Here is a 12,979-nt window from a genome sequence, read left to right as displayed (position 1 = left end):
GGAAGAGAGTACCCTTGGATCATCTGAAAGGAAGAACGAGAACAGGAGAGCCTCCATTGATCACACCCCTACAACCACAGGGAGACTACAAGAGGTAAGCACCAATTGAACGTGAACCTTTGGATGAATATGTATGATCTTGTGTTATGTTGGTTGCTTGAATGAATATGATCTTGTATTCTGCTGGATTTGTTATGTTTTACTGGTTTGAGATGTTTGTCGTCCTCGTTACTATTTGCTTATCATTATTCATCCAACCTGCACGAAATAACCGAAAAGATAGAACCACCGCACCATTCATCAGCACATAGCCAGCCATAGCCAAATACCAAGCTCCTCAACCATCATCAAACACACCAAAAGCTCATTTTTTTTCATTCAAATCCCGCAACATTCCCATTCGAGGTCTACCACCTCAACATCCCAGCACACAGCAAACAAACTCCTCAACCCATCATCTAACCCCTAACTCATTCTTCTCTTCTCGCCACCAATCAAACAAAAAACAGCAACCCCAAACTCCCTCGTCTTCCCCAATCAGAAGCAGAGAACTTCGAACTGTAGAATACGGTCACGTGACGTTGGCGGATCTAGTCGCAGTGTGGCTGGCGCGGTGGTGGCGAATCACAGGGGCTATGACAGCCATCTCGCGCGTGGGAGGAGAAGCGAGAAAGGAGACGATTCGCGGAGTTGGGTTCTCGCCGGCGACGCTTCCGTTGGTGGCTGGTGTCGACGGCGGCGTGCCTCGCCGTCCGTGGGATTTGCGGCAGCGGCAAGGGCTCCTGGAATCGCGGTGGCTCGAGGCAAATGGAGAAAGGGTCTCGCGCATAGAAGAAGAAAAAAAAAAGGGGCGTGTCGCCGGTGAGTTGTGATCGGCGTCGTCGCCGGAGTTCCCGACCCGCCGGCGTGGTGGAGCAGAGGTGAGGGCGGCGCGGTGAAGTAGGCAGCGGCACTCGCTGGCCGGTGGCAGCGTGTTGGTGTGAGAGAGATGGAGAGGAGGCTTTCTTTGAGTTAGGGTTTAGGTGTCTCATATGCCACATCTCCTTTACTTCCTACACCTCCCTTCTTCTCATGCCTGCACCTCCTTTCGTTTGAGCTAGACTGTTTGATTATTTTTTCTGCGCACCCCTGTTTTACTGTACATACACCTCTCAATGTTTACTAATCCGCACCACCATGTTTACTGACTACACCCCCTCTGCATTTTATCATCTTTTTGGGCTTGTTTTATATTCTACTTGTTGCACCCCATCGCTACTGAATACATCTCATTACTTTATGCACCTCCCACATTTCTTTTTTTTTATATTCCATTTTTGCCCATTTTTTTTTTTTTTTTTTTTTAATTTAATTTCATCTTTTTTTATAGAATTATAAAAATTACAAAAAATAGAAAAAAATCTAAAAAACCAAAATAGTTTTCTTTCCCTTTATTGTGTCTGTCCGGTCGCTCGCACCGCGTGACACTCAGTTTCAAAAAACACCAAAAATAGTTTTTCTTTCTCTTTTCGTGTCTGTCCGACCGCTCGCGTCGTGTGACACATACTTTCAAGTAATTCAAAAATACCAAAAAATATAAATTTAAAATATAAAAATATCAACATTTTCAAACAAAAGTCCTTTTAAGAACTACGTGATCCTTGATTCTCGACTGTGAGATACGTAGGAGCAAGGCTAGTCCTTGTCAGGTTCACCTCTAAAAATCAAATTGTTTTCTCATTTGTTTCTCATATCTTTTAAAAGAACTACGTAACCCTGATTTCTCACTTTAAATGAGAATACGTAGGACCAAGGTCAATCCTTGTCGGGCCCAAAAAAATTAAAAAATATTTTGTTTCTTTTAGCATTTTCGTCTTATTATTTTTGGGGAAAATTAACATTTTGAAAATCACATCAACTTTGCATTTTTAATTAATGGTACCGCCCTTGGGCGGGCGCTGTAGGGTGCTAACACCTTCCCTACGCGTAACCGACTCCCGGATCCAAAATCTGGTTTTACGCAGACTTGTCTTATTTTTGTGGTTTTCCATAGTTTTCCAGAATAACTATGGTGGCGACTCCCAAATCTCTTTTAAACCCGTTTTCCTTTTCGGTTCGCCTTCCCGTCGCGATTCCGGTTGCGACAGCTGGCGACTCCACTGGGGACGCTAGAGAGTCAAGCCATTTAATTAGATATGCAAACTTAATGTGATTTTCCTAATGTTTTCTTTCCCCTTTCTTTTATTTGTGTATTTTTGTCTTCGTATGTGGTTGTATATATTTGCTTCTTGGATTAGTTGTGTGTGATTTACTTTGTTTATTTTGATATATATTTTGGAATTGCTCTATATCTGCCTGGGAAGTTTTCTGGCTGTTTTGCAGGTGGGGATTTGGGTATGCATCATTCTCCCTTCACACACGCACATTGTGCATTACATGAGTGGGGCCCTACACCCGGGTCTGTTTAACTTAGAATTAGAGGGGATTGTGTAGCAATGCCACAGTGGATGAACTTCCCAAGTGGTCATTGTGAGAACCCCAGCTAGAGTTTGTTTGCTTCGTTGGTACTCTCGCATCTTGTTGTCTACCAACTGTTGTGGGAAATGCCAGGAAGTGGGCCATAGCTCTAGTGACCTTGATCTTTAGGTATTAAGAAACAATCCTGGTGAGGCATGTATTTTAGCTTAGAACCATTAGGCGCCGGACCTCTATTAAGGCACAAAGGGAGGCATGTGCATTACCTTAATTCCCATCTTGCCTTTCTCATTTTGTTTCGATTTGCGATAAAGTCACGCATTCGTACATTCTTTTATGGCATCATTGTACATGCATTTTGGTTATTTGTTCATGCATAGCATGTACCCTGTCATAACATGTCATAACATTTTTGTGATTCTAGGTCAGAGATTTTAAGGTCGTGATTGAATTTGTGAGAAACAAGAGAAATTAACATGGAATTTCGAGTCGGGGGAAGTTTAGGGTCAGATGCCTTGAAGAAGAAGCTACCTATCAGAGTTATAGACAGTAATTTGAGTGGTCTAAGGGAAATAGTGCAACAAATGAAGACTATACAGAAGAATGCTTTCAAGAAGCGGCATGGGAACTTATTGAGGTTGCTGAATGTGGAAGTCCAAGCATCGGCCGTCACTGCTCTGGCTCAGTATTATGATCCGCCACTCAGATGTTTCACCTTCCAGGATTTTCAATTGGCACCAACAATAGAAGAGTTTGAACAAATTCTGGGCTTGTCAGTGGGAGATAAAGTCCCTTACAGACATTCTGAGCAACATGCATCTATCTCTACATTGGCTGGAATCTTGAAGGTACACCCTGCCGAGCTAGAGGGTAAGATGGTCTCCAAGGGCAACTCGAAGGGGATCCCTCAAGGGTATTTAGAAGGGCATCTGTGTCGTTTGGCGGAAAAAGAAGTGGGGGAGACGTTCATGGATGCGTTGGCTCTCACACTTTATGGAGTCGTACTCTTCCCTAACATGGAAAATTTTGTTGATCAAACCGCCCTCGATGTGTTTGTTGCCTACAAGATTCATTCGGAAAGTCCAGTCACTGCGATTCTAGCTGATGTGTATGGGAGTTTGAACCTATGCCACACACTTAAGAGGAAGAAGATGTTATGCTGTGTACCTATGTTGTATGTGTGGTTTATATCCCGAATCCGTCTAGGTACATTGAATGCTGAATGTCTTATTGGAGAGTTGCCACCTAGCGGCATCGAAATTCGGGGGGCGAAGGAATGGGCCCAGTTCTGTGCGAGTTTGAACGGGGGAAGAATTAGATGGTGTGTCCCGGGACTGCCGAAGTCACGTGTCATTTCTTGTGGGACTTTCCCTAACGTCCCCCTAATAGGCACTAGAAGCTGCGTGAATTATAACCCTGTCTTGGCTCAGCGACAATTTGGGTGTCCGATCAAGAGCTCCCCAACTCCAGAATCCTTGGTTGCCGTTTGGACTTATTATGAAGAAGGAATTTCCTTTGATCTAATTCACCGAGTCAGGAGTGCTTGGGGTGAGGTCCTGCGTGTAGAAAAAGACCTAAGGCCATGGGTGATTGACGAGAAGATATCCTACCGACGATGGATTCTGGAAAGGGTTAACGCGATCAAGTTACCTTTCAAATCAGACCCTCCTGCTCCTGAGCGATCAGAACCTGTAGAGTCCGACGAAATGAGGGGGTTGAAAGAGGAGATGGAGAAGATGAAACTCAAAAATGCCAAATTAGTTAATGAGCTCCAAAGTCTCCGACACGAGTACGTGGATCTGAGGCGTGATAAGGAGGAAGTGACAAAAGCGTATGAAGGAATTCTTAGAAAACAAAGAGAAGAGCGAGATCATGCTTTCAGAGTTAAACAGGATTTGGCTGCAGCCAACACCGCGTTAAAATCAAGGGACCGAGAGAGAGATGCAGCAACGACATCTAAGCGCCAAAGAGATCAAGTGTGTGAAGAATCTAAGAGAGAAAAGACTGAAGCACTAAAGCGGCTGCACAACGCTCAAGTTAGGATCAGTGAGGTCGAACGACAGATGCGGGAAATGGTGTCGACCTATGAGGTGAAGATGGATGAAGAACGTTGGCATAGAGCTGAATTGGAAAAGCAACATGAAGAGGTGATAAGTCGAATGAATGAATACTCAGTCGAGCAGGAGATGGCCGTGGAACATTGGAGGAGATGTTTCTCACAGCTGGCTTCCCTTGCAAATGGAGCAATCGAAGATGTTCCGCGATTATTGGCTGAAGCAGAGGCTGCACTACCGATATTCAATTCGCCTAGGGAAATTGAGGCGTTCTTTAGTCATTGTAAGGAATTGATAAGGGAGATGAAGAACATGATAGCCAGGGCTAGAGAATAGTTTTTCTTTCTTTTCTCGGCTGATGAATGTAAAAGACTTGTGGGTGATCGGGTTGTCTTGACAATATGTGATGGACTAAGTTTCATGTTGATTTCTGTGATATGTTACCTCAAGGTTCTCACGGCTTTAAAATTTCCGGCTAAGACAAATATTTGCATTCATTTTCATTTTTTTTTCATTTTTCATAATTCATTTCATTTAATAAAAATAATAGAGCAAAAGCAAATACAACGGCAAAATTTCCACGACACCCTTACCGCACACGAGCTAACCATAGAATCATGGAAGATTGGGAAGAAGCTCATGAAGCTGTGAAGGCCGACATCAACCAGTTGAAGGATCAAGTGAGCCAGATCCTAGAGGCCTTAAAATCGCTGAAAACTTCGGGAGAAGCCTCCTCTGCAAGGATCGAGGAAAACATTCACCCTCAAGTTCCTCGATATGAAGTCCAGAACACTCAGGGCATGTCAATCCCGTTCCCAATGTACGGTCTGCCTCCGGGATACACCCCACCTGTTGGGGAATATTCAGAGGCAGAGCAGACTTCCTTTTCTTTTCCTGTGACTAACAACACACTACCAATCAATACTCAAGGGCCGATATTAGCCTCGACACCCACGACAGGAGTGGGAATGAAGGAGACAATCACATTCGCAGAACCAAGGGTGACTGTGGCACAAAATACTCCAAACATAACTGTTGACGAAGATGCTTTGGCTAAGGTCATGCCGCACACCACAACCCAAGTAGTGTCCGCCGGTATTGATAGGGCTAAAAGTAAGCTTGAGATACTTGAAGAGAGGGTTCGAGCCATTGAAGGTGGTGGAAGCTATGGGTTCGGTGACGTTGCAAGGTTAAGCTTGGTTCCTGGTGTGATGATACCACATAAGTTCAAGGTCCCAGAATTTGAAAAGTATCAGGGCACCACGTGCCCTAAGAGCCATCTGACAATGTATGGTAGAAAGATGGCTGCTTATGCCTATGATGACAAGTTGTTGATACATTGCTTCCAAGATAGTTTGGCTGGTGTGGCGCTGAATTGGTATACACACTTGGAGCCATCTCGAATTCATTCCTGGATGGATTTAGCAGACGCCTTTGTGAAGCAGTATAAGTACAACACGGATAGTGCGCCGGATAGATTGCAGTTGCAAAATATGGCCAAGAAGGATACTGAGTCCTTCAAGGAATATGCGCAACGGTGGAGAGAGTTGGCTGCTCAGGTTGAGCCACCACTACTGGATAAAGAGATGGTGGCGACGTTTGTAAACACACTACAATCACCATTTTATGAGCACGTGTTGGGGAATGTGTCTTCCAATTTCGCTGATATCATTATTATTGGTGAAAGGATAGAAATCGGGTTAAAGAGTGGAAAAATTGCATATGGCCCGTTCGCGGCTGCAACTTCTAAAAAACCAGGTTTCCATCCAGGAAAGAAGAAAGAAGTGGAAGCACACACAGCCTCAGTGATGCCAGTGTGGGAAAGTCGGGCTCCTACTCACAATTATCGACCACACCCGAACCAACCTCCTTATGTGGCTAATGCGGTGTCTGTTCATCAAACACCAACTCAGCAGCAAGGGTTTTATCAAGCGTCAAATCTTTATCAACCGCAACATGCCCCAAATAATGCTTGGAAAACCGAGCCTAACTCAGGTTTCAACCGAAATGTAGGTCAAAACACCAATATGAGGAGGAATCAAGATAGGAACTTTGTTCAGTTCACTCCCATTCCCATGACGTATACGGAATTGTTACCGCATCTTCTTCAAAAGCGCTTGGTTGCAATTTGTCCGATGAAGCCTATGCAACCCCCGTTCCCAAAGAATTACGATCCAAATGCTAAATGTGACTATCACGGAGGGGGGGTTGGACACTCTACTGAGAAGTGTGTAGCCCTCAAACACAAAGTTGAAGCTTTAATCAACTCAGGGTGGGTAAAGTTTCACGAAGACAAACCTAGCGTTGAAACGAATCCTCTTTCAGGACATGGGAATCCTTCGACGAATGCCGTCGAGGATAGGGAACACAAGCTAGTAAGGAATGTGAATGAAATCCGGAGCTCCAAGCGATTTATTTTTGAGACATTGCTGAAATCGGGTCTATTAAAAGGGGGATATAACTTGAGTGAAAAATGCGGATTCCATCCGGGTGCTAAGCATTCTATCGACAAGTGCACCAAGTTCAAGGATGTTTTACAAAATCTACTCGACAGAAATTTTGTGCAAGTATGTCGCGAGGGTATGGAGGAGGAAGTATTTGCACAAGATGGCGGGAAACCCGATGTGACCTTGCCAGAGCCATTGGTGATTCATTTCACCAGATCCACCCCTACACTAGCAATGCAACAAAGGCAACCTATTACTATCCAAGCACCCTCCTCTTTTCCTTACAAGAGTGAGAAAGCTGTTCCGTGGAAATATGATGTATGTGTGTCGGGTGGGGAACAACAAATAGAAGGCCAGCCTACCAGTGGTGAGCCAGTGGTTGAAAACATTTCGGGCATCGGTGGAATGACTAGGAGTGGTCGAATATTCACGCCTCCGATCTTGATGAAAGATGGAACAGGTAGCAGTGAACCGATGATGAACAAAAGTGCCAATGAATTCTTGAAGGGGAAGATGATACAAACCGATGAAGGACTGAGAAAAGACGACAAGAAAGAAATATCTAATGAAGAGGCTAGTGAGTTTTTGAAGTTCATACAACAGAGTGAGTATAAAGTGGTCGAGCAGTTGAATCGCATGCCTGCTCGGATCTCTCTTTTGGATTTACTCATGCATTCAACCTCGCATAGAAAGCTGCTAATGAAGATACTCAGTGGGGCACATGTGGAGAAGAATATCTCTCTGGACAGTTTTGAGGGAATTGTTAGCAACATCACTGCTAACAATTACCTCACTTTCACTGACGAGGAGATACCTACTGAAGGAAGAGGACATAACAAGGCCCTCCATGTCTCTGTAAAATGCTTGGATCATGTCATAGCACGAGTATTAATCGACAATGGTTCTTCCTTGAATGTAATGCCAAAAGCAACATTGGGAAAGCTTCCGTGTGAGGGTATCCACATGAAACCAAGTGCAATGATCGTGAGGGCTTTTGATGGGAGCAAGAGAGAAGTGATGGGAGAGGTAGAATTGCCAATCCAAATTGGGCCGTGCGTCTTTCAAGTAACTTTCCAAGTGATGGATATCCTCCCAGCATATAGCTGCTTATTGGGCCGCCCTTGGATTCATTCAGCAGGTGTGGTGCCTTCAACCTTGCACCAAAAATTGAAGTACGTCATGGGTGATAAACTAGTGATAGTTTCAGGAGAGGAAGATATCTTGGTGAGTGGTCCTTCGTCTTCTCGATATATTGAAGTAGCAGAAGAAGCCCTTGAGACAGCTTTCCAGTCTTTGGAAATTGTGGGCAGTACCTATGTGGAGCCATATCCGATGAACCCACAATTGCCTCGTGCCTCCCTTATGACCGCCAGGATCATGCTAAAAGAGGGATACGAATACGGAAAAGGGCTAGGCAAGGACAAGCAAGGAATGATATTTCCCCTGGAGGTCACTAAGAAAAGGAATAGATACGGCCTGGGATACAAGCCTACTCGAGAAGACAAGAGGAGGCTGATGGAAGAAAGGAGAGAACGTGATCTGGCTCGCATGCAAGGAAAAGAGAAGGAGTTAAAAAGGATATGCATCTGCGATATCAAAGAGAGCTTCCACAGTGCCGGATGGATCAACACTAGCCAAATAGTAGCTGTCAACGATGAAGATGAACGGGAAAGCTCAACTTTCGTGCAGCCATGCACTTCAGATGCGCCACTCGACAATTGGGAGACTTTGGATCTACCTGTGATGTTTAATTCGGTTGAAATGTAATATTTTTAATTAATCCTACTGCTTTACCCGGAGCTTTAGGATTCATGACTTAACGGGCTGACACCTTTCTCTTTATGTTCAGCGTGACAATCAATTTGTGTTTGCTACCTTTGTTATTTTTGTTTCGCACTGTTGTTTGTTTATCGTTTTTTATAAACTCAAATAATGCAGATATGACAATGAATGTTTTGAAAATAACAATGTCGATATCCCCAATTTTGAGCGCCCTGTCGATAATACGGAAGATGATTATGAAGATGATCCGGAACTCTCCCCTGAACTAATGAGGTTAGTGGAACAAGAATCTAAGGAAATAAAACCCTATCAAGAGGATGTTGAAACACTTAACCTAGGAGAGGAGGATGAGAAGAAAGAAGTGAAGATTGGCACTAGTATGAAGAGAGAAGTGAAACAAGAACTATGTGCTTTACTGAAGGAATTTAGGGACGTGTTTGCTTGGTCGTACAATGACATGCCTGGTTTAGATACTGATATAGTGCAACATAAACTTCCACTCAAGCCGGAATGTCCTCCAGTTAGACAAAAGCTAAGGAGAATGAAACCAGAAATGTCATTAAAGATCAAAGAAGAAGTGCAAAAGCAATTTGACGCTGGATTTTTAGCTGTGGCAAAATACCCTCAATGGGTGGCAAATATTGTACCAGTGCCTAAGAAGGATGGCAAAGTTCGGATGTGCGTTGATTATCGAGATTTGAACCGTGCGAGTCCAAAAGACAATTTCCCATTGCCTCACATTGACACATTAGTGGATAATACGGCCAGATTCTCACTATTTTCATTTATGGACGGCTTCTCAGGATACAATCAGATCAAGATGGCACCTGAAGATATGGAAAAAACCACATTTATCACGTTATGGGGGACATTTTGCTATAAGGTGATGTCTTTCGGACTCAAGAATGCCGGAGCAACCTATCAAAGGGCCATGGTGGCGCTTTTTCATGATATGATGCACAAAGAAATTGAGGTCTATGTAGATGATATGATCGCCAAGTCCGAGTCAGAAACAGAGCACATCCTCAACCTGAAGAAATTGTTCGAGAGATTAAGGAAGTTCAAGCTTAAGCTAAACCCGGCTAAATGCACATTCGGTGTGAAATCTGGAAAGTTGCTGGGTTTCATTGTCAGTCAAAAGGGGATTGAGGTTGATCCTGACAAGATGCGCGCGATAATCGAAATGCCTACTCCTAACACGGAGAAAGAGGTGCGAGGTTTCTTGGGCAGACTGAACTACATTGCTAGGTTCATCTCCCAGTTGACTTCCACCTGTGAACCAATATTCAAGCTATTGCGTAAAAATCAGGCCGTCAAGTGGAATGAAGACTGTCAGGCTGCTTTCGACAAAATTAAACAATATCTACAAGATCCTCCAGTCTTACGGCCACCGAGACCAGGGAGACCACTAATTCTGTATTTGACTGTACTGGACGAGTCAATGGGTTGCGTGTTAGGTCAGCATGATGAAACTGGAAAGAAAGAGCACGCCATATACTACCTGAGCAAGAAGTTCACAGAATGCGAACGACGATACTCATTTTTAGAGCGAACCTGTTGCGCATTGGCATGGGCCGCCCATCGTCTAAGGCAATACATGTTGAGTCATTCTACCTGGTTGATATCCAAGATGGATCCCATCAAGTATATTTTTGAAAAACCCGCTTTGACTGGAAGGATAGCCCGGTGGCAGATGCTACTGTCAGAATACGACATTATATATGTCACACAGAAATCTATCAAGGGTAGCGCTCTGGCTGAATATCTGGCTCAACAACCTATTAGCGATTACCAGTCGATGCAGCCTGAATTCCCCGACGAAGATATCATGGCCTTATTTGAAGGTGATCAGGAAGAGCAAAATGGAAAGACATGGACGTTATTATTCGATGGAGCTTCTAACATCATGGGACATGGTATAGGGGCAATACTGATATCTCCAGAGAATCAATACATTCCAATGACCGCAAGATTGTGTTTTAATTGCACGAATAATATCGCTGAATATGAAGCTTGCGCTATGGGCATCCGAGCCGCAATTGAATTGAAGGCAAAATTTTTGAATGTGTACGGAGATTCAGCATTGGTTATCAATCAATTAAAGGGGGAATGGGAGACTAGGGATCCGAAGTTGATTCCCTACAGAGCTTACATCATGGAGTTGGTGGAGTATCTTGATTCCATTGAATTTCAACACATCCCACGAGAAGATAACCAGTTGGCGGATGCCTTAGCTACTTTGTCATCGATGTTCGAGATTAATCAAGATGGGGTATTGCCAATGATCCAGATGAAGAGCCACGAAGAGCCAGCATATTGTCGCTTCATTGAAGAAGAATTAGATGGTAGGCCTTGGTATTTTGATATCAAACGATATTTAAAAACCAGGGAATACCCCGAAGAAGCATCTGAGAATGATAAAAGGACATTGAGAAGGTTAGCTGCAAATTTTATCTTAAGTGGGGATGTGTTGTACAAGAGAAACCACGACATGGTTCTCCTTCGATGCGTGGAGGCAAAAGAGGCCAAGTCAATATTGGAGGAAGTTCATGGAGGCACCTTCGGCACACACATGAATGGGCACTCAATGGCCAGGAAGATCTTGAGGGCTGGTTACTTTTGGTTGACCATGGAGAGTGATTGTTGCATGCACGTGAGGAAGTGTGAGAAGTGTCAGAAATATGCGGACAATATCAATATGGCGCCCACTACTTTAAATGTAATGTCTGCACCATGGCCATTTTCAATGTGGGGGATAGATGTTATTGGAGCCATAGAGCCAAAAGCCTCGAACGGACATCGCTTCATACTAGTTGCAATTGATTACTTCACTAAATGGGTAGAAGTTGCTTCTTACGCCAATGTGACGAGAAAAGTTGTGACTAAATTCATAAAAAGAGAGCTGATCTGCAGGTACGGATTGCCCAACAAGATAATCACCGATAACGCCACCAACCTGAACAATCAAATGATGACTGAATTGTGTGAAGGATTTAAAATCCAACATCATAATTCTTCTCCCTATCGTCCAAAAATGAATGGGGCAGTTGAGGCTGCTAATAAGAACATCAAGAAAATCGTACAGAAAATGGTGGTTACGTATAAAGATTGGCACGAGATGCTTCCTTTCGCTTTGCATGGGTATCGTACTTCAGTACGTACATCGACTGGGGCAACACCTTTCTCTCTGGTATACGGAATGGAGGCAGTGCTACCTTTTGAAGTAGAAATTCCATCCCTACGAGTGTTAATGGAGACCCAATTGGAAGAGGCTGAATGGATTCAAGCTCGGTTTGACCAGCTCAACCTCATTGAGGAGAAGAGGCTAACAGCAGTGTGTCACGGACAGTTGTACCAAAGAAGAATGAAAAAAGCGTTCGACAAGAGGGTGCGCCCTAGAGAGATCCATGAAGGCGAGCTAGTTTTGAAGAAGATCTTGCCCATACAGAAGGATCACAGGGGCAAGTGGACTCCAAATTATGAAGGCCCATATGTGGTGAAGAAAGCATTTTCTGGTGGGGCACTAATTCTCACAAGGATGGATGGGGAGGAATTACCGTTACCGGTCAATTCTGACGCGGTCAAAAAATTTTATGCATGATGATTCCTTGATAGGAGACGCTACTAGGGGATACCGACATTGTATCCAAAGTTTGTTGTACTCTGCTTTGTTTTTCGTTCAATAAATACAATTAGGTTTTCTCCATAAATTTGAAACAATTGATGTCATGTTGAGCTCGTAAAGAGAATAAGTAACAGATAAAAAAAAAAAAAAAAAAAAAAAAAGAAAGGATAAAAGACGAATAAAGCCATATACATACCAATGAGGCATCACAGGTATGATCTCTAAGAACAGGCTCGCTTCTAAAGGGTGTCGTGGAAGTAAAATAATAAAAAAAAAGAAGAAAAAAAGAGGAAAAATGAAATCAATTTTGGAATTTGTTGTTAATAAAGTCGTCAAGTGTATGGCATTTTCAAAAAATAAAAAAAAAAAAAAAAAAAAAGGGGTGAAAATACAAAAAGTGGGGAGAAGGGGAAGTCTTTCCATGGTTTGTCACATTAAGCATAACTTGCGTTCATCTCTTGTCAAAGCATCTGCATTCATATTGCTCGAACCACCAATTGATTCACTTTCCTCTAAAATAAAGGATTGCCCTAGGAAATAAGGAGGAGTGTACTGTGGCAGGTTTTGTTTAGTTGACCTTGTCTAACGATAGGCCAAAGCCACAAGTTGGGAAGAAC

General features: G+C 43.4%; 1 protein-coding gene across 1 annotated transcript; it reads left to right on the top strand.

The window, feature by feature from the left end:
• Positions 1–5,125: 5,125 nt before the first annotated feature.
• Positions 5,126–12,449, top strand: LOC146888525 (uncharacterized). Its single transcript, XM_085670135.1, has 2 exons — positions 5,126–8,718; positions 8,894–12,449. Exons 1-2 carry the CDS (start codon positions 5,126–5,128, stop codon positions 12,336–12,338), a joined length of 7,038 nt encoding a protein of 2,345 aa, XP_085526261.1. The 3' UTR covers positions 12,339–12,449.
• Positions 12,450–12,979: the final 530 nt, after the last annotated feature.

Source organism: Vigna unguiculata, chromosome 2 (genome assembly GCF_037176805.1).
Source record: "Vigna unguiculata cultivar grain cowpea cultivar isolate G323 ecotype 2 chromosome 2, ASM3717680v1, whole genome shotgun sequence".
In the NCBI taxonomy this organism is placed as follows: domain Eukaryota; kingdom Viridiplantae; phylum Streptophyta; class Magnoliopsida; order Fabales; family Fabaceae; genus Vigna; species Vigna unguiculata.
Note: the sequence above shows the minus strand (reverse complement) of the source record. Positions and strands in the feature narration are given on the sequence as shown.